The 18,234-nt window shown below is 40.6% G+C and overlaps 1 protein-coding gene across 5 annotated transcripts in view; it reads left to right on the plus strand.

Annotated features, from left to right (window-relative positions):
- LOC108230043 (serine/threonine-protein kinase WNK1) overlaps positions 1-18,234 on the plus strand; it is a 27,333-nt gene continuing 9,099 nt past the window's right edge. The window contains exons 1-12 of one of the 5 annotated variants that reach the window (XM_017405863.3): positions 1-196; positions 2,483-3,707; positions 11,695-11,867; positions 12,138-12,358; positions 13,952-14,109; positions 15,066-15,154; positions 15,261-15,480; positions 15,786-15,887; positions 16,023-16,404; positions 16,502-16,656; positions 17,594-17,656; positions 17,991-18,026. In XM_017405863.3, the coding sequence (XP_017261352.1) occupies positions 2,925-3,707; positions 11,695-11,867; positions 12,138-12,358; positions 13,952-14,109; positions 15,066-15,154; positions 15,261-15,480; positions 15,786-15,887; positions 16,023-16,404; positions 16,502-16,656; positions 17,594-17,656; positions 17,991-18,026 (2,382 nt within the window). In that variant the 5' untranslated portion in view covers positions 1-196; positions 2,483-2,924. Of the gene's footprint in view, positions 197-1,200; positions 1,301-1,519; positions 1,666-2,482; positions 3,708-11,694; positions 11,868-12,137; positions 12,359-13,951; positions 14,110-15,065; positions 15,155-15,260; positions 15,481-15,785; positions 15,888-16,022; positions 16,405-16,501; positions 16,657-17,593; positions 17,657-17,990; positions 18,027-18,234 lie in introns of those variants that run through there. The other 4 variants (XM_017405862.3, XM_017405864.3, XM_017405865.3 and 1 more) reach the window with 4 other exon arrangements.

Raw genomic sequence — 18,234 nt, forward strand, 5'->3', positions numbered from 1 at the left:
TTTGTAGCAACTTCGTCACTTGCCTGAAAAGGAACTTTATATTTACGAAAAATAATAATGATCACTTAACATTTCTGCGTTCGGTGACGGGAATGCCGGACACTGGTACGCGTTTAATGCACGCAGGTTCAGATTTAAGTAAGAAAGGACGGTCTGAAGACGGATTTGACGACACGGACTCTGACTTGGCGTTAAGGTAAGCAGGTTCCGCACCCCGAACACCGGCCTGGCCTCCTTTTTTTGAGGAGCTTACGTCGCTAATGTTTTATTACCGACGAAACAGACTTTAGCTTGACAATATCGCGAATAAACGCGCTCTCCGAGCATCGTTTCTCGAGCAGCACCGCCACGAAGCAGCAAATAAATAAATGAAGCTTAAAACGTTAAATTGAATGGAGGCTGCTCGGAGGAGGGTCACCCTGTTTTAGGCCATCAGTACGGCAGGCCGTTGTGCCATATAATCTAACCACATGCCTCGTTAATTACTTTAAAAAACGTCAATATTAGCTTTGGCAAAAATACAATAAATACAACTATCTATTTCAACATTTAATGTCTGTACTGGATCAGTGTTACAGCTTGCTACAATTTAGTTTTTCTATGTAAAATAATTAGATATTTAGAAGTGTTATTTTAATCATTTTGAATGTTTAAAAAATCATTCACTTTATGAGTGTCACCTCCAGATATCCATCCATATGTGCATTCTTCTTATCTCCCGTGAGCATCGTGGATATCCATAACAGAAGTCTTTGCAGGAAAAAAAATCACATTTCTGACATCTACAATGCAGCTGTTTCTAGTCGTTATGGTTTTATGTTAAAATTGTACCCTGTTAAGTTCTCATCAGCCTGTTAAAATATAGAGTTTAGACATCTAAAATCAAAACTATGAAGAGTTATGAGTTCTTAAATGTCAATTCTAGATTAAAAAAGAAAGTATTTCTGAATATTTGGAGCTGAAATTCATATGAAATGGAAGAGTAAAGAACGTTTTGTCTTACTTGGGTAAAACATTTAATATATATCTGAAATGCTGCTGTGGATTGAAGAACTGGTTGCCTAAAAGGTATTAATGACTAAAATGAACTGAATTACGAACGTCTGCTTTGAATAGCCTGTCTCCCTATTATATGACAAGCTGGCTTGCAATACTTTCAGCAAGCCCCGCCCAGCTAACGTTACTCCGCTGGGTAGCAGTGGCGCTATTTGTCACCGCCTTTCCCAACCGACGTTCACACCGGGCGAACGTATCCGGTGCGGGGTTAATCGCTCCGGGATGGAAACTGTACTTCGATACGGTAAAGTTGCGAGACGTTCTTTTATTTATTTATCGTGTACATAATAAAATAAAATAAAATAAATAATTTGAAATAAAGCAACACCCCGCGTTCACGTTAGCTTTGAGAAATTCTAAGATGGATTTCGACACTCAATAAAAACAAAAAAAGGGACGTGACGCGGAAATTAGTCATCGTTGGCTTTCGTCTCCCTGTTAAAGGATTAGCCGACGCGAGCTAACTAGCTTCGTGCTAACTAGCTTCATGCTAGCTGCGGTGGTTAGCCTGCTAACAAAGAGCCGTTGCTCCCCTTCGGTTCGTAATGTTGACTCCATGTTTTCATTTCGGACGGCGGACTGCGATTAAATATAGCCACGTGACTGAAGGTTTGCTCTTTTTTTATTATTATATTAAGCTATTTAAGACGAAACAGTGATATTATTTGAGATGTCTGCAGGCTGCGATTTTTTTTCCGGGGTTAGACAGTGGCATTATGGTTGCTTGGTCGTGGCTGCAACCATGACAGGGAAAAAAAAATAGATGATTAATATGTAACGACGTTGTTATTGCAGGTTTGCACAACCATAGCAGAGGTCAGAATGCAAACCTGATCTTATTTTATGCGGAAATACTGAACGCAATAAACGTTTTCCACATGTAGTCCGCGTTTTATGGCTTTAATAGCGATTGGAACTGTGCTTAATATATTACCTCTACAAAAACAGTGTTGCTTTCTATTTTTAGTGACACCACGAAGTCATTTCAGATCTGCTGAACCTGCTAGACCAGGGTTTCCATCTAATGTGAAGCACCTAATAGTTGATTTATGAATATTACACTTTTTTTGTAAACACTCCATCAAAAAATGATTGGTGCATTATTAATTAGTTGCAGATGAGAAGGACCACTTCGATGGGAAATGCATGTACAATTAAATGTGTTATCACAAAATAACTTGTAGTGTTATTACATATATCCACCTGATGTTTACTCAAGAAACCGTTCGTGAAGACGTAAATAAATAGTGTTTAACAGCTCTGTGCTTCTGGTTAAACATGAATTTTTTGTACACTGTAAATCCTGTCGGCTAAAACTTATGCTGGTCACTACAAACTGAGTTGACGGTTTATATAATGTTTGCTACTTTAGAATATACTGAACCATGTCAGGTAATCGTTTGTTTTCTGTTCTTTTTCATTGCAGAAAAAGTGGACCGGAGCACACTCAGGCTGTTCGCCCATCCTGCCTTTGCCCAGCGTGGGCCGATCGGTGCCAATCGCAGGCCGTGCATGTTTGTTCCTCACCACTGATTCCTTATGCTTGAAAGAAGCAGGGCCCCGTGTCTTACAGGATGGATGGTGTGAACTTAAAGATACTTCTGTATCGACATCAGTGCTCTGCGTTTTGCTGCAGTGTTCGGTCTTTTTCCACTTACAAGAGAACGCCTCCCATCATACACCCCCAGTCGCTGCGCTACATATACAAAGACAGTCTTTGAACAGTAAAAAACAGAGTTTATATATACATTTTTTTATTTTTTGAAGCACAGATTGATATTGCTTTTACAAGCTTATGTGACAGACATGGAAAAATTCTTCTTTTAATTTTTTTTTGGTTACTGTACCCTCTTAGTCCGGGTGGTGGGATGTCGGAAAAGCCAGATGACAAAATGGTGAAGTTCCTAGCTCCCCCTCCAAAAAGTGGAAATGGCCCCAGCACCGGTTCGGATTCGATGGTGGGCGAGAGTCGGTCGGTAGAAGTCAGGCGCCGGCATCACACCATGGAGCGTGACAGATGTAACCCTGAACACCGGTTCTTACGCCGAAGTGTCATCAGCGACTCAAACGCCACGGCGTTAGCCCTTCCTTTGCCCAGCAAAATCCCCATCCCGACTCCTCAGCGATGTGAGCCACAGGAACCAGTCCTTCAGCTTGAAAAGACAGCTGCTACTCACTCATCGAAGGCTGAGCCGAGAAAAGATCAAAACGAGAAGTGCACTGAAAATGGAAGAGAAAAATTAGAAAAAGATATAGAAACAGCCAAGGTAGATGTGCCTTCAGCTCAAGAGTCTGTTATTGTGCAAGAAATCCGCGAGGTGCTGGTAGCAGCTCACGCTGCACCGTGTCTAGGAACAGAATTGCCAATCCACTCAGAACCTGTAAGCACCGCCGAGGTGAAGGTGCCTCCCGAGGAAGAGGGGGAGGAGGAAGAGAAGGATTCTGCCAAGGCTCGAGCAGAGGCAGAGCAAAGAGAAGCGGAGAAAAGAGTGCAGGACGACATAGAAGAGGCAGAGACCAAAGCAGTTGGAACATCACCCGATGGACGATTCCTGAAGTTTGATATAGAGATAGGACGTGGCTCTTTCAAGACCGTCTACAAGGGCTTGGACACGGAGACCACGGTGGAGGTGGCGTGGTGTGAGCTGCAGGTATGACGTTGTCAACTTTTGATTTCAGTAATCTTCCCTAATTGCTGTGAAAGTTCAATCAGGACATTTATTTTTTTGTTGTTGCTGCATTAGAGTAAACAAATCTCGTCACGTGCTTGCTCAGAACTAGTTGGGTTTCCTTCCTCCTTAAAGTGGCTACATTTCTGATCTAGAGTGACAGGAATAGTCATGAGACAGGCCTGTAAGCTGCACCATAAAAGGACGGCTTTAGGCTGCTTTATGCCACAGCTGTGATAACTGGAGTTTCTGATAAAGTTAAGCTTGTTACTGTTTTTTTACTTCTTTGAATTAGACCATAGAAGTCAGCTCGTATAGCAAAACTGAGAATGACAATGAGCTGTCGGATCTTAAGGCTTCATAAGACGTCAGGAAGTCGGTTCATGGTCGCTCGGATCAGAAGTCCAAGTAGGAGTGAATGACGGGAATGTGTCCCTCTGCGACTTCTGACCAATCACACAACACTTGGCGTGAGAAAAAGTTTCGGTCCGGGCTTTGTGTCGAGAAGCAGCGGGCAAAGCTGCTCCAAGAACAAAACGACGCAATTTTCGTCATGCGACTACGCGAATAAGAGCTGATTTTGTGACTTCTCATGGAGGATGCAAACAGCTTTACGAATGGGGGAATTTATTCATCTCGTCTCTTTTTTGCTGTTAGTTTTAAAGCCTTTGAGTGAAATGCTTTACAGTCTGTAGCCCAGAGCACACTTGTTGAATTGATAATCAGCATGTTTTCTTTAAACCCACGTAAACGGGGATAAAGTGCTGCATTCTCCTGCATGTGTGCCACATCCTTAGAGTGGAATAGAGCCAAATTAATTTCCTTCCCCAGCATGACCCGAGTTGTCCTTTTCTCTCTGATAAAAATGGACATCATTTCCTTTTTGATTGTTTCAGCTTGCATCCCCCCGTGAAAACATTGCACCTCCTGTTTAATGTACAGTTCAGTTCAAAATGTACAGAATAGTTCTCCACAAATAAACTAATGAGCTGAAACTAAGCAACAATTATCCCCTTTTAAATATATAGAATATATAAAATGCCATAAAAGTCAGTAAAGCTCAAAGAATACTTTTTCCTGGTTTAGGTGTAGCAACCTTTGAGGAATTATTATTATTATTACTAAATACATATGGAACAAAAAAAAAACGCAGCTTTGTTTCAAATGTGACCTTTGACCTGATTCTCCTCGTTCTTGGGTTTTATGTTAGATCCTAGTTTTCTTAAAATAATCATCTAAAATCGTAGCTCTGCTGCCTCCATAGTTTCAGCAGCTACAGAGGTCAAAGTTCAGCTTCATCCACCTCGTGAACGTTTCTGTTTTACCCTGTCAGGAGAGCGGCAGCAGAACCACGCAGGCTCACAGGCGAGCTGGTTTCAGAACAATGTGAAGATTACAGGCGTGTGCCCCTCCCCCTCCCAACCCTCGCCGTCTCGCAGACCAAATCACGCGCATGCTCGCTGCATTCCTGCTACTGAAGCTTGTGTGAATGTAAAAGGGGTCACATTCCTCGCTGAGGAATCTCCTGTTTGAAGCGCAGCAGGCTGACCTGCCAAGTCCTGTGTCCAAACCGTCAACCTGCCTTCCACCCTGCTAGCTTCTAACATTTTCACTTATTTTTTTTACCCCCTTCACAACCACTTTAAGTCTAAAAAAATGTCCAGAAAAATGTGAAATATTAAGATGTATAACGGTAGAATTAGGGGAAAACTATTTTTATATTTGCATTAGTGTTGCATTTAATTGTAACGTTATTTAGATATAATATTTGTCATTGAAGTCCCAAAGTTAAACATTTAATTTATTTGATTTAATTCAGCCATCACTCTTCTTTATTCGTCTTATTTTAAGAAACTGTAAGGTTTTCCGTGTCAGTATAAAGAGTCAGAACAGGGGTTTGAAGTTGATGAATAGTTTTGGATTTTATGTCATTTACTAAAAGCAAAACAAGTCGTACTGTTTGACAGGGCAGCCTGTCACTAATGTCTCCATAAATTGTTTAATTCTGTTTTACAAGATTCTGTTTTTTTTATACTATTATGGATATGATGGAAGGAAACCAAAGGCATCAATTTGAAACTAACACAAACTGAGTGTCAGTCACATGAAAAGAAGCAAGTATTCATTTAGATCTTTCAGAAACAAACAAAAAAAAGTTTCATTTTATTCTTTTCTTACTATAAAAATGACTGTTTCGGTCCAGGCGAATAGGGGTTCAAAGTGGTTACTTTCCCCACTAGTTTGTCTTTTGAGAGTTGGGTGTCTGCTTGAGGCAACAATAGTTCCCATTCATGTTTGGTAATGAAACGGGTCTGACAGGTTTTCTTTCACAAGATCCTTTAATTTAACGTAAACTTGGCTAGATGATCGAGCCAAACTAGCACTTCTGTGCAGCCGAGAAGCATCCCTCCTGCCAGTCGAATGTATATATGCTCATTCACCCTCTCTGTCTTTATTAACACGTTAGCTTTTGTCTTTGGAGACATTTTCTCATCAATAATTTACTCTACAAATGTATTACACATTTCTTCATTCTGTGCCTGAAAACTTTGTGATTACACCTGCATCGGCCCAAGTACAAAAAGACCATTTGTTTAAAATCTCTTCAGAATTTCAAGGCGGGTGTCCTTTTCTCTCTGTTACCGATGACCCCGCTCGTTTGTTTTGTGTCTCAAGTTGCAGGCCTGTCTGAACTATAAGTAGGTCAGCACAGAGAGGAAGTTAAAGGAAAGTGGGGAATAAGTTTAGGAACCTCCTCTTTCTTCGCACAGCCATTTTTTTTTATCTACGTCATCTTCCCCTCGCTTGCTCTTCTCTCACACTGGCTGGAGCTGTACTTGAGATGAGACAAACCCCGGGCGTCCCTCTGAAACCATCAAATCTGCGTCTAACCGGCCAAAGGCGTCCCACTGGGAGTGACATGCTGTAGCCAAATACTCCAAAGTACTGATTTATTTTAGAGTCTTCACGATTTGTTGTTGGAAGGCCTACTGTAAGAGCATTAATATCGTCTGTTTATAGTTTGGTAAATTTGACAAATTTGGAAATAAATATTATCATGTCATTATCAGTACTCCTCAAGTTATGAAACCTATAAACTTCTTGATGATCTGGATGTGCACCGTTCTGAACAAACGGCTGTCTGGGGACATGCTGTGCCAGAAAACAATAAAATAAAAATAGTTTATCGGTGACATTTGGGGCCAGCTTGATGGATTTTTGTGTCTTCTTCAGTAACTACCTGCTTGGAGACAAAACAATTATTTTTAAAAAAAAACATTTAAGAAGTATGTTGGAGGAGAGGGTCATTATTAATCAACAGGCTGGTTGGATTGTAATAATCATTTAGTGTCACTGTCATGGTTGAATAGAAACAGTTTTATTTGACACTGAATGACGAGCAAAGCGGAAGGTTGACTTTGAAACAAGCCACTCTGTTTAAACAAGTGATTTTAAATAAATAATGTGCCCAATGGGTTTGAATGAAAGGCTAAAACCTTTCAGTCAGTCACCGTAAGTCAAGAACCGACCAGCTTGTGTTTAAGCTTTTCTTTTTCTTTTAAGGAGGAGCGGACCTCCAGCCTCCTGTCTTGTTCGTGTGGTCATCTTTAAATATAAGGCCCTTATTGTCACGGCACACGTTTTTTTTTAGAAGTTGAAACCTGCAGGAATAATGTTTTGAAACAACTTGTTTTCTGGAACTGAGGAAAATTTGCCACCACAGATAATTATTGTCTCTTAAGTTAGAGATCCTAACTGGGCACAGCTTCACTGTTTTTGAACAAAAACCTTAATTTAGCCATAAAGCAGGAAAAAAAAGCAAACAACAGTTAAGCTCTTGATGTAGCAGTCCTGCTTGTCAGCACATCAAATGCTCAGTCGGTACACACAGTTTAGATTTGAATTGTACATTTATTTACAGGTCAAAACTCTTGAAAAGGAAAATTAAACTAGCTAAAACGTGGTGGTTATGAGCTCCAACTCCTCAGCCTACAATACAAGCTGTGGACACAAAAATAGGCCACTATTTTTAAAAAAAACTGGCCACTCAAAGCTTGCTGTTGTAAATCTAGTGAACCATTTTACCAGAAAGCAGCACTGAATGTAGATCAAAAAGCTGAACCAACAGGATTATCATTCAGCCGCGGTGTTGGTTTCCCTTATGACTAAACCATGTGGAAGGTTGTGACCTTTTTTAAACCAACGTCTTCAATGACTCATCCAGATTAACTGATTTTTAGAAACTGCAAGAGCGAAATCCCCCCCCCCCTCCTTTTTTTTTTTTTTTTCTTAACATTCATTTCCATTGTCTAAATGTGGTCCTGGAGACAGCTGCTGTGGCACGAAGTATCTGAACATACAGCTGTTCAAGATGTAATCACTGAACCTTCCAGGTGTGTACCTGAGATTAAACTGAAGGGTGTGACCTGACCTCTGGTTACCAATTAAAGAGGCTCAGAAGTGGCCGCTTCCCTCATTTGGCCCTGGTTCTACATTTGTTCTCATTAGTAATTTATTAGATATTTACAGCATGCATTAGCAGCACCTGTAGCCCTTTTCCCAAACAGGTTGTGTTCTTCAGGGGTTCACACCTTTTTTTTAAGTTAAAGTGGCTCAGCAGAAGGTGAGAAGTTGTTTACGGGGACAGAAATATTCTAATATTAACTCGGTTCAGTTTCCTTCCGGCTGAAAAAGACACTTCTCTGTACCTAAAGAAGAAATGGGTACATTTTGGTGAGGATCAGCACTCTTTTTATAAATTTCGTAATGCTTTATGAGTGGAGCAGGAACTTTCTAAACGATTTGTTTTTTAAACTGCTTTTGTCTGAATTTGTTTTTCACCATAAAGTATGAAACAACCTGTTTCGGGTGTCTGACGTCACGAGGCGAACCGTCATGGCGGCAGAGACGATTCACACCAAGAGAAACTTCTTTCAGTGCAGTTCTTCGTTTGTCGCAGCTTTCTGACTTACAGTCACGAGCAACGCCGGGTTATAAAGAACTTCATCGAGCCCTCGGGGGTCTGGTCTTCACAGGTCTTTTATCTGCCATCTATTTTTGGGATGTTGGGTTATTTATGATGGCCTTTGCCTGGAAGCAGGACTTTCCACTCTACTTTGTAGTGAACCGTAGGTTTCATGTGAGATTAAAATGATTCCTCGTAAAGTTGTTCATGGAACATCAGAGCTTATTGGATGTAGTTTAAAATATTGTTATTGGTCTGCATAATATCATTTATTTTTATTATTAATATATTATTAGGTTCAGGTCTTTCTTTAGCATTCTCATGTTGATGTAATGAAGCAGGGCTATGGAAGTCATCCATTCAACGTTTGTTTTGTCAAAGAAATGTAACTAAGTTGTTTTTTTTTTTATTTAGTATGATATCTAACAGAATTTAGACCATGTGAATCAGTACGAAAACTGTTACATTTAAAACACCAAAGCAGATGAAGGAGAGGAGATAAAAACAGACTTCAAATACAGAACCAGAATTAGATCACTCACAGGTTACCATGAATTCAGCCTAAATATAGTACATTAAAAAGACAAGTGGCAGCCAGAGACTGTATGGTTTTTAAGATGGCAAACTCATGTTTACTTACTGACAAAAGGTGACAAACTTCAATGTTTTTGTTTTCTCTCTCTCTCTCTTACCTAAGATGAGTAATGAGAAATATTCAAAAAGGCCGTATGTGAAATGCTGCCGAACTGTGAGTGATGTTTGTTGACGTAGTATCTGATGGGCAGTATTTCATTCAATGGGCTGAACTTTAACAGGTTAATTAAGTCGTTTTGTGTTTTCTCTTTGTGTGACATGTCTGCGCTGTCAAACCTCACTGACAACCTGAATTTACGTTGTGACTCAGTGGCAGAGATGATTGCCTTTTCGGCTTCGCAAATTAATACACGAGAAAAGGAGAGGTGACAAGGGGAGGCGAACTTAAATTTGTCAAATTTGTTTCTACAAATATCTCTGAATAAGACCCAACCTTTGCTGTATCGCTCTTCACCGCTGGCTTTCCTCCCTCAGATTAACTCCACTCCCGTCGACTCGTCCTCACCGCTTCTCTTTTCAGAAGAACTTCACCTTTTCTCTGGTTCCGTCGTTCTCCCTCTGACTCTGTTTACATTCGGGGATTATTTTATCGACTCGATATCCGAGACTGTCTGACGTGAACTCGTCAATGTTCGAATGTAAACAAACGACCCCAATTGTTGGCAACAAAACATGACTTTACCGCATAATTTATAACAAATGAGCAAAATCAGCAGACTTTTGGGTGTGAATAATACACACTTAGTGGTTATTTTTTAGTCATAGATGATACACATTTACAAAAAATTAAATCAAAAACCACGTGTTTTGACCGCTTCTATATTTAACTATCTGGATCGGCCAGTTCTGTTTATCTTTAAATGAGAAGTAATTCATGACCGTCTGTACCTAATTTGCAGAAGTTCAGCTAGATTTCACGACACCCTTGGACGCTTTTTCACTCTGAATCGTCTCTTACCAGAAATGTGACTTTTTGCTATTTTGGTCTTGGTAGGGGATGACATTTGTTTACAGACAGCTGTCAGCGTGTCAGTTTGCTTTTAGGGGTGAGGGTGACTGAATGCGCATCTGTGGATGTTTTGCATTCTTATTTTGACACGGTAAGCAGAAGAGAAAGAAATGAGTCCCACTAGATATTAAAACAACAGAACGAGTCACTTTATCCAGTTGCTCAATCTTAAACTTATTGATTTTAAGCTCGGTGTGCCCACAGACTTCTTTTTGTTTCCCCTAAAATGTTTTACATCAGTTTGTCTGCTCGTGTTTTTTTCTTAAACACAAAGAGTCCAATCATCTCCCCAGTTAAAGCTGTAATCTAAGTTTTGTTTTCTTTCACACTGAATACTGAAAAGTTCTTCTGTCTCTAGCCAAGGCAGAACTGAATTCTCTGCTCACAAATGGGCTGAATTTCCTGGACAGCCTGGCTCGTGTCCAGGTCTGGGAGCTTTGGGGGGGTGGGCGGGGGTCTTTGGCTATAGGGTTTCCAACTGCAGTGAGTTTGCAGCTCTGGAGTCATGCATGCTCCAAATGTGGGTCATGCAAGGATATGCTCAGGAAACTTGAGAAGGGTGTTTCCACATGCGCCACATTTTTTTGTTAATGCACAGACCCTTCTAAAAGCAATAAGGCTAATGCTTATCTATGCAGCTGACAGTTCGCTGTGAAAGTATTGCTAATAGGTTTGCGTCTATTGTGTGAATCATTTAAAACTAATCATTGTTGTCAATCATCAGCAGCTGTGTTCAGAAAAGGAGAAGTTTATTATAGCCTGAGTAGTATTTTTATTGTCTCCGGCTGCTGCGATTAATGTCTAAATTAAAATAATGGTCCAAACAGATGCCCGTTCCGTGCACGAGGCTGATTGTTTTAATGCTAAGAGCATAGTGTCAGACTTTGTTGAATTATTAATTTTTTTTTTATTATTTCCACAATGAATAAATGTATTTTGTTGTGTCACGTGACTGGTAACTGCTGCTGTAAAATAATAAAAAATTATGAATAGCAGCTGTTGCTCAAGGAGGCTGATTTATTACTCGTTTCTCTGACATTCCTCAGCAGTTCCCTATGAAACGTTCCTTTTTCTAATTTTTGGTTTGCGTGGAGTTCAGGCCAAAGCCCGACACATTCTTTTGGGCTGCAGTCGTTGCCAGAAAACAACAGAGCCACATTCCTATGACCTCAACTATATGCATGTGTACAATTTCTGTGCGAGACAAAGTATTTTCTATAATTTCCTCTAGATTGGAAACACATGAACTTACACTTGGATTCTATAGTGTAAAAATATACTTTACTCAGTCATCAGTATTTGTAATCGTATAGTAATTACTTTAATTATGTACAGCTATAAGAAGTGATGACTTGGGGTTTATGAAGTTTGAAGATGTTCCCTTTTTTTGCTCTCTTTAGGACCGTAAGCTGTCGAAGGCAGAGCGACAACGCTTTAAGGAGGAAGCAGGGATGTTAAAGGGACTACAGCATCCTAACATTGTTCGCTTTTATGACTCCTGGGAGGGACCTTCCAAGGGAAGGAAGTGCATTGTCTTGGTCACAGAACTCATGACTTCTGGTACACTTAAAACGTGAGTCTCAACCTTGACAGTTTTATCTGATGTACAAATACACAACAATCATTCTTTGTATTTTTTACATGCCTTTAATGTTGTTTCACTGGCGCAATTTTCTCAAAGGTCACATATATAAATAAAAATGCACCAATAAAAATCTAAAGGTACATTTCCTCCGCTCTGTTTTCCACTTTTCTCTATAAGCCCGCAGAAAACGGCATCATTTGCTACCATTGCTTGTTCTGTGCATCCTGGAGGGTGAAAATCTGACCCGTTCTTTTGCAGATATCTGAAGCGGTTCAAGGTGATGAAAATCAAAGTGCTTCGTAGCTGGTGTAGACAAATCCTTAAGGGGCTTCACTTCCTTCACACTCGGGCTCCTCCGATCATCCACCGGGACCTGAAATGTGACAACATCTTCATCACAGGACCAACAGGATCTGTAAAGATTGGAGACCTGGGACTGGCCACACTCAAGCGTGCATCTTTTGCCAAAAGTGTTATAGGTATGAATCCAAAGTCAATTCAGCCCTCTGATCCCTTTGGGACAGTACCTTTTTTTAAGGTTGTGAATGTTATGTCTTCATGAAAAATGTTTTTCTGACAATGTTGTTGAAAACAGACCACAGCTTTTCAGCTGTCTCTCAAACCACAGCTCAAATGGAGGCCAAATACTGTGACGATCTAAGGCAAATAACCACAAGACCTTTCCTCTTTGCCAACTGACTTTTTATTTGTCAATTTTGGTACATGTACAGAGCATTTCTGTTCTATGTTTCTCCAAAAAGAGAGGGCTTTTTTATTTCTTTTTCCCAGGCATCTACTGACTGTAAGTAGCGCCTAATGTTTCTCCTTCTATTAATTACAAATTTTTGTTCTGATAATAGTTGTCTTGCCTGTTTTTGAGGCAGTAGATATGACTTTTGTTCATGTCTTAGACTGGTCTTCGTTCTGTGGTTTGGAAATATGTGGTCTGTTTGCCAGTTCTGATTAAAATGTTTAACATCTCTTTGTATGGGCTTTCCTCAACAGGTTTTTTTTCCTAGTGTTTTGTCTCTTGCTGTCTTAAAATATTGCAGGACTGCAGAGTCTTTTTGCTCCGTCTTTCTGTCCAGGGAGCTCTCTCCACTTTCTCTCTGTCAGCATTTTATTTTTATTTTTTTTCTTTCTTTCTTTTTCTTTTTGTTTTGTGTTCACATTCTTGAGTATGTTTTTAAAATGTAGGCTCTAGCCTCAGCTGTGCCCCATTCTGCTGTTTGGAATGAATAGGGTACTGCTGGTCATTGAGTAAGTATCTTTTATGGGCCTGGTAAGTCTGACAGTGTGCTGTAATACACATCAATATCAAAAACAATTACAATCAAATAACCAAATGAGTTTTTCTGTGTAGGACCTGAGATTGAACCTAAAACGGTCGTTTCTATAGGGCCGATGTGCAGCACACATTGTTCAGCTCTGTAACTAGCTAATGGATCTGCTTCTGTCAGGCTTGACCTCAACACTTTTCCTCTGCAGGTCAGGAGGAGGTGGTAAGTCAAGCTTCGAAAGGTAAGTGGTACTTAAAGGGTAACGTTAGATCTGTTTTTAAAATAAGGTCTTGACAAAAGTCACTTCCATGGCTAGGTGTATTGTCTTACAGAGCTAATTGGCATTGATTTGAACAAATGGAATTCAGTTCTAGCTCGCTGAATTAAGTGCCTCGAGTTTGGGCGCTTTTGCAAATAACATCATTTCCCGCCAAAGTGTGTGTTCTGAACATTGGTTACCACAGTCACACTATTATACCCCAACATGTCAAGGTCTTACACAGACAAACACGTCCTTTTCTCTCTGCAGTTTAACTGAGCCCACCTTCCCCCTTCTTTTTTTTTTTTGTTTTTTGTCTCTTTTTTTCTTTTTCTATTTTTGCTTTCCTCTCCTCCCTCCTTTTCACCTCACAGGTTCTACTCCGGGCGATGTCAGCGGGCTGGTCACTCTTCTCATCCTCTTCTTCCTCAACCCCCCCATGGGTTAGAGGAGCAGAGGGGACATTGGGTTGTGAGAAGCCCACTCAATCAGTAAGGGAATTCGAGAGTTCTGAATAGTTGTTTTGATTTAAGGTACCCCTGAGTTCATGGCGCCAGAGATGTATGAAGAGAAGTACGACGAGTCAGTGGATGTTTATGCCTTTGGAATGTGCATGCTGGAGATGGCCACCTCAGAGTACCCTTACTCAGAGTGCCAGAACGCTGCACAGATCTACCGCAGAGTAACCAGTGTAAGTCTTCTCTTCAACCCTCCACGTCACGCCTCAGCCATGCCTTCACCTCCTCCTATGTACCAAGAAGGCTAATGTCTCTGGAATCATTTCTCATTCCTGTTGACACCCTTTTAGTTTATCTTCCATTCTGTCCTCAATCCACTCCTATCTTTTCATAGAAACTGTGGTGTTTGCGCTAAAAGTCCCCCGTTTGCTTTATTTTCTGTTTCTTTCTCTTTTATTCAGAATCATAGCGCTTGAGTTAACCGTGTAGACCTTAGGCCTGGTAGATTATGGGGAGGCTCGGCAAGCACAGTCATGCTAATTTCCCACCAGTCATCTAATCCTGTCTGAAAGGAAGTAACTGTGTAAGGGGAGTGCATAGTTTAAGTCTTATTCATGCAGTTCTTGTTGCCATACTTTTAAAATACTTAGTCATTTATGATTCATTTGTTTTTTTAAGTAGAAATGTTTCTTAGATAAGGAGGCCGAACCTGTTTCTAGAGTTTTCTGCTGTAGTCTTTTACCATCTTTCCTCATCAGTCATCTGTCTCGAGCCTATCTCTTGTTTTTTGTTTTTTTTTCTTTGTTGCAAATCAGATTGACATTCAGTAATTTTAAACATCCTGTTCCATTCATTTGTTTTGAGCAGTGCTGAGGCATTAAGATGTGTACGCAGACAGAAAAAAAGCTTGTTTAAGTATTTTTGATTTGTTGAAAAATAAGTCTTTCATAAAAAGAGTTGAGTTTAAACAATACTTACTGTGAATGGAATCTTTAAATTACACCAGGCAAACAGATTCATCCCTTTTAACACTGTTTGATTAAAAGAAATATATTAAAAAGGGTAGTTAGTTTAAGGTTTTTTGTTGCTTCAGTTGAGTTTAATTTGAAGACTGAAGTGCGAGGTATTCTCCAAAGAAAAGATCAGTTTTGGAAGGTAGTTATCATTTAGGGTTCTGTGTTTTCTTTAGGGGGTGAAGCCGGGCAGCTTTGACAAGGTGGCCATTCCTGAAGTGAAGGAGATCATCGAGGGATGTATACGACAGAACAAGGATGAGAGGTCTCAACCTGTTAAAACGGCACATTTCTAAGTTCAGGGGATTTGTTTCTTCAGGAAAGTCATCATGTGCTCACTCCATCTTTTTTTTTTTCCCCATCCATTTTAGATACTCCATCAAAGACCTTCTGAACCATGCATTCTTCCAGGAAGACACAGGTCTACGAGTGGAGCTGGCAGAAGAGGATGATGGAGAGATGGAGGCAATTAAGTTATGGCTGAGAATTGAGGATATAAAGAAACTTAAGGGGAAGTACAAAGACAACGAAGCCATTGAGTTTTCTTTTGACCTCAACAAAGATGTCCCAGAGGATGTGGCTCAGGAAATGGTAAATTGAACTGATTTATTACTGTGAATAGCCCTTTCAAGGCGTGACCGATGTGCCTCGCCTTGCACATTGGTTTCTTGTGAATAAATACGAAGGCAGAATGACAGGGTTGACGTTAATGTGGCAGTTGATTCACTGCGGAGCCGGCACTAGAAGCAATCACAGGCCTGAAACATTCTTTGTGTAAAAGAGACAACAAACAAACAAGAATAGCTGATGAATTAGGACTACTGATTGAACATGAGGTTGTTACTTTAGGTCTTCATTTCCTTATTAATGACTGTGTGTGTGTCTTTCTTCTTCAGGTTGAGTCTGGTTATGTTTGTGAAGGTGACCACAAGACCATCGCAAAGGCCATTAAGGATAGGGTATCTCTGATCAGGCGCAAGAGGGCACAGCGACAGCAAGTAGGTTCATGCCCATCGTGAGGTTTTTGTGTTCTTTGTGTGCCTGAATTTCGCATCATTCAGTTGCACTTTACTGTTCATGTTCCTCGTCGGTGTTGGTTGTTGTTGACGTTTTTCTCACTGATTGCGCTGAAGGTCAGAGAAGATCAGGAGAAGAGAAAGCTCGAAGAGGAGGTTCAGAATCAGTCGACGTCGTCACAGCAGCCAGGCCAGCAGTCCTGTGTGGAGATGTCTCCGTCACAGCCAGCACCACAGCCTGCTTCGTATGTTCCTCCGCAGCCGAACCAACACAGCTCACAGATGAGTGCCCAACCAGCGTCTCAGCAGAGCCTTCAAAGCTCCAACTACACCGCTGCTCAATCCACTCAGCTGACTGGCATGTCGCAGGGAGTGTCTTACGTACCCAAGTCAGCTGGACAAGTCCAGGTTCCAGTTCAGGGTCAGAGTGTGAGTGTGAGTGGTGTCCAGCCAGAGTCTGAGGAGCCTGAGACTGACCAACAGCTGCACACCGGAGGAGGTAAACATTTCAGAATTGAACTGATTAAAAGGAGATTGTTTTGGTTTCTGAAAGCTTGAGGTTACAAGTCTGTTCATCTTTTTGTCTCCTGTTACAGGTTGGGACATGGGAGACAGATTACCTGCTTCTTCTGTTCTTCCAGAGGTCCTCCCTCCTCAGCCTGGAGTGTCTTACAGTTCAACCAGTCAGCATCTTCAGCCCCAGGCGTCATGCTCACAGATGCCAAATGAGCCAACGCAACAACTACCGGTGGTGAGAGAATTTATTGCCCTTTAATGGGCGCTTTAAGACTGCTAAAACCTTTTATAGTTCTTATAATCACTGGAGGCAGTTCTTTTGTTTTCAAAAGAAATACATCTAATTGTAGCTTGTAGAACTGCTGTTATGGGCTCTTTTGTAGCTTCTGTTTTAAAGTAGAGCTTTCCTTGCATGAGGGAAGTTGTTGGTCGTGAAAGAACAGAACTGCAGTGGTTGGTGCTACCATTACAAAAATACTTGTAAAGTTTTATAAAACACTTGCTGTTAATGTCAGCAGCTTAAAACCAAAATACAGAGGAAGGAACCATTACTGTAATCTGTATTTAAATATATTTTTGTTTGTTATTATTATTTGAAGTATTACACCTTAATTTTTACGTGTTTCCCAGTTGCTGGGCGGCAGGTCACCTCAATGTTCCTGTTTGCAGTTCAAATTCAGATTAAAGTAAACAAACAAACCCAGAGTTTGTCCAGTTTCACTGACATTTTGACTCGTTGGAATATCTCGGCTGTAATGTGGAGCTTGTTGTGTTTTACGTTGATTTAGCTATCTGTGATTTCCAGGAAAGGATGAAAACAGATTTTAAATGTTGTTAAATGTGTAGTTTCAGCTTATTCTCCCATTCAGCCCTACTTATCTATCTGAGGGAACCTTCTGCAGCCTTACAGAAATGTCCCACCTGACGTCTTATCCCTGCAACTAAAAGTGGTTACTTTATGGAAGGTGAAATGCTCTGGAAATAAACTACAAATTCACCTCACCACCACCCTTGCTGAAAGCCGTTCAACCTGATGAGAATTTCATGCGCTGTTTATGAAAGGATCCAACTTGACATACCAGTTTCAGTTTGGAGAGCATTGCATCTGCTGCGCTTTTGCTTTTATATTTAATTCTTCAGCACGCCTTTTGTTTTTTGTTTACTCGTCACAGATGCAGGGTGTTCAGTCAGAGGTTGTCTCCACCAGCCAGTCTGCTTCAGGGACACCTTCACAGGTATCATTTGTGTTGCGTGCCATGATGTTTGTTAAGAGAAATTCTGCACCGTGTGAGAAATCATTTCACTGAAGACAAACCTATGGCACATAAAAACTCAGCTTTCAATAATGTAATGAACACATCATTAATACTTGAGTGTTACCTCTGCAAACATGAGCTGTAATCATTTAATAGTGTTTATTTCATAGAAGCCAGATTGACTGCTGTAGAAAATTATTTTTGACAATAGCTTTTAAGTTTTCCAGTCGTCTTTTCCTCCCATTCCGGTTACCTGGCTCTCTGTTTTTAGAGTTTACCGCTCTTACCCTGTGCTATGTTTTGTTTCTTATAGTATGGAGTTTACTACCAGCCATCGCCTCCCCCTCAGGTAGATAAAATGTCCCATTATTCTGCTACAGCCTGCTAGCCTTTTAACGCGGGATCAGTGTAAAGAATAGCATATTCTTGCAAACAAAACGGCCAAGAGTTGCCTGTACTGATCTGCATGATAGTTCTTTGTTACTGTCTTACCCAAACCCACAGGAGTTTAAGGACTCTAAACAAACGTACACATAGAGTATAAGTTTGCTCATTAG

This window comes from Kryptolebias marmoratus, linkage group LG11 (assembly GCF_001649575.2).
Source record: "Kryptolebias marmoratus isolate JLee-2015 linkage group LG11, ASM164957v2, whole genome shotgun sequence".
NCBI lineage: Eukaryota > Metazoa > Chordata > Actinopteri > Cyprinodontiformes > Rivulidae > Kryptolebias > Kryptolebias marmoratus.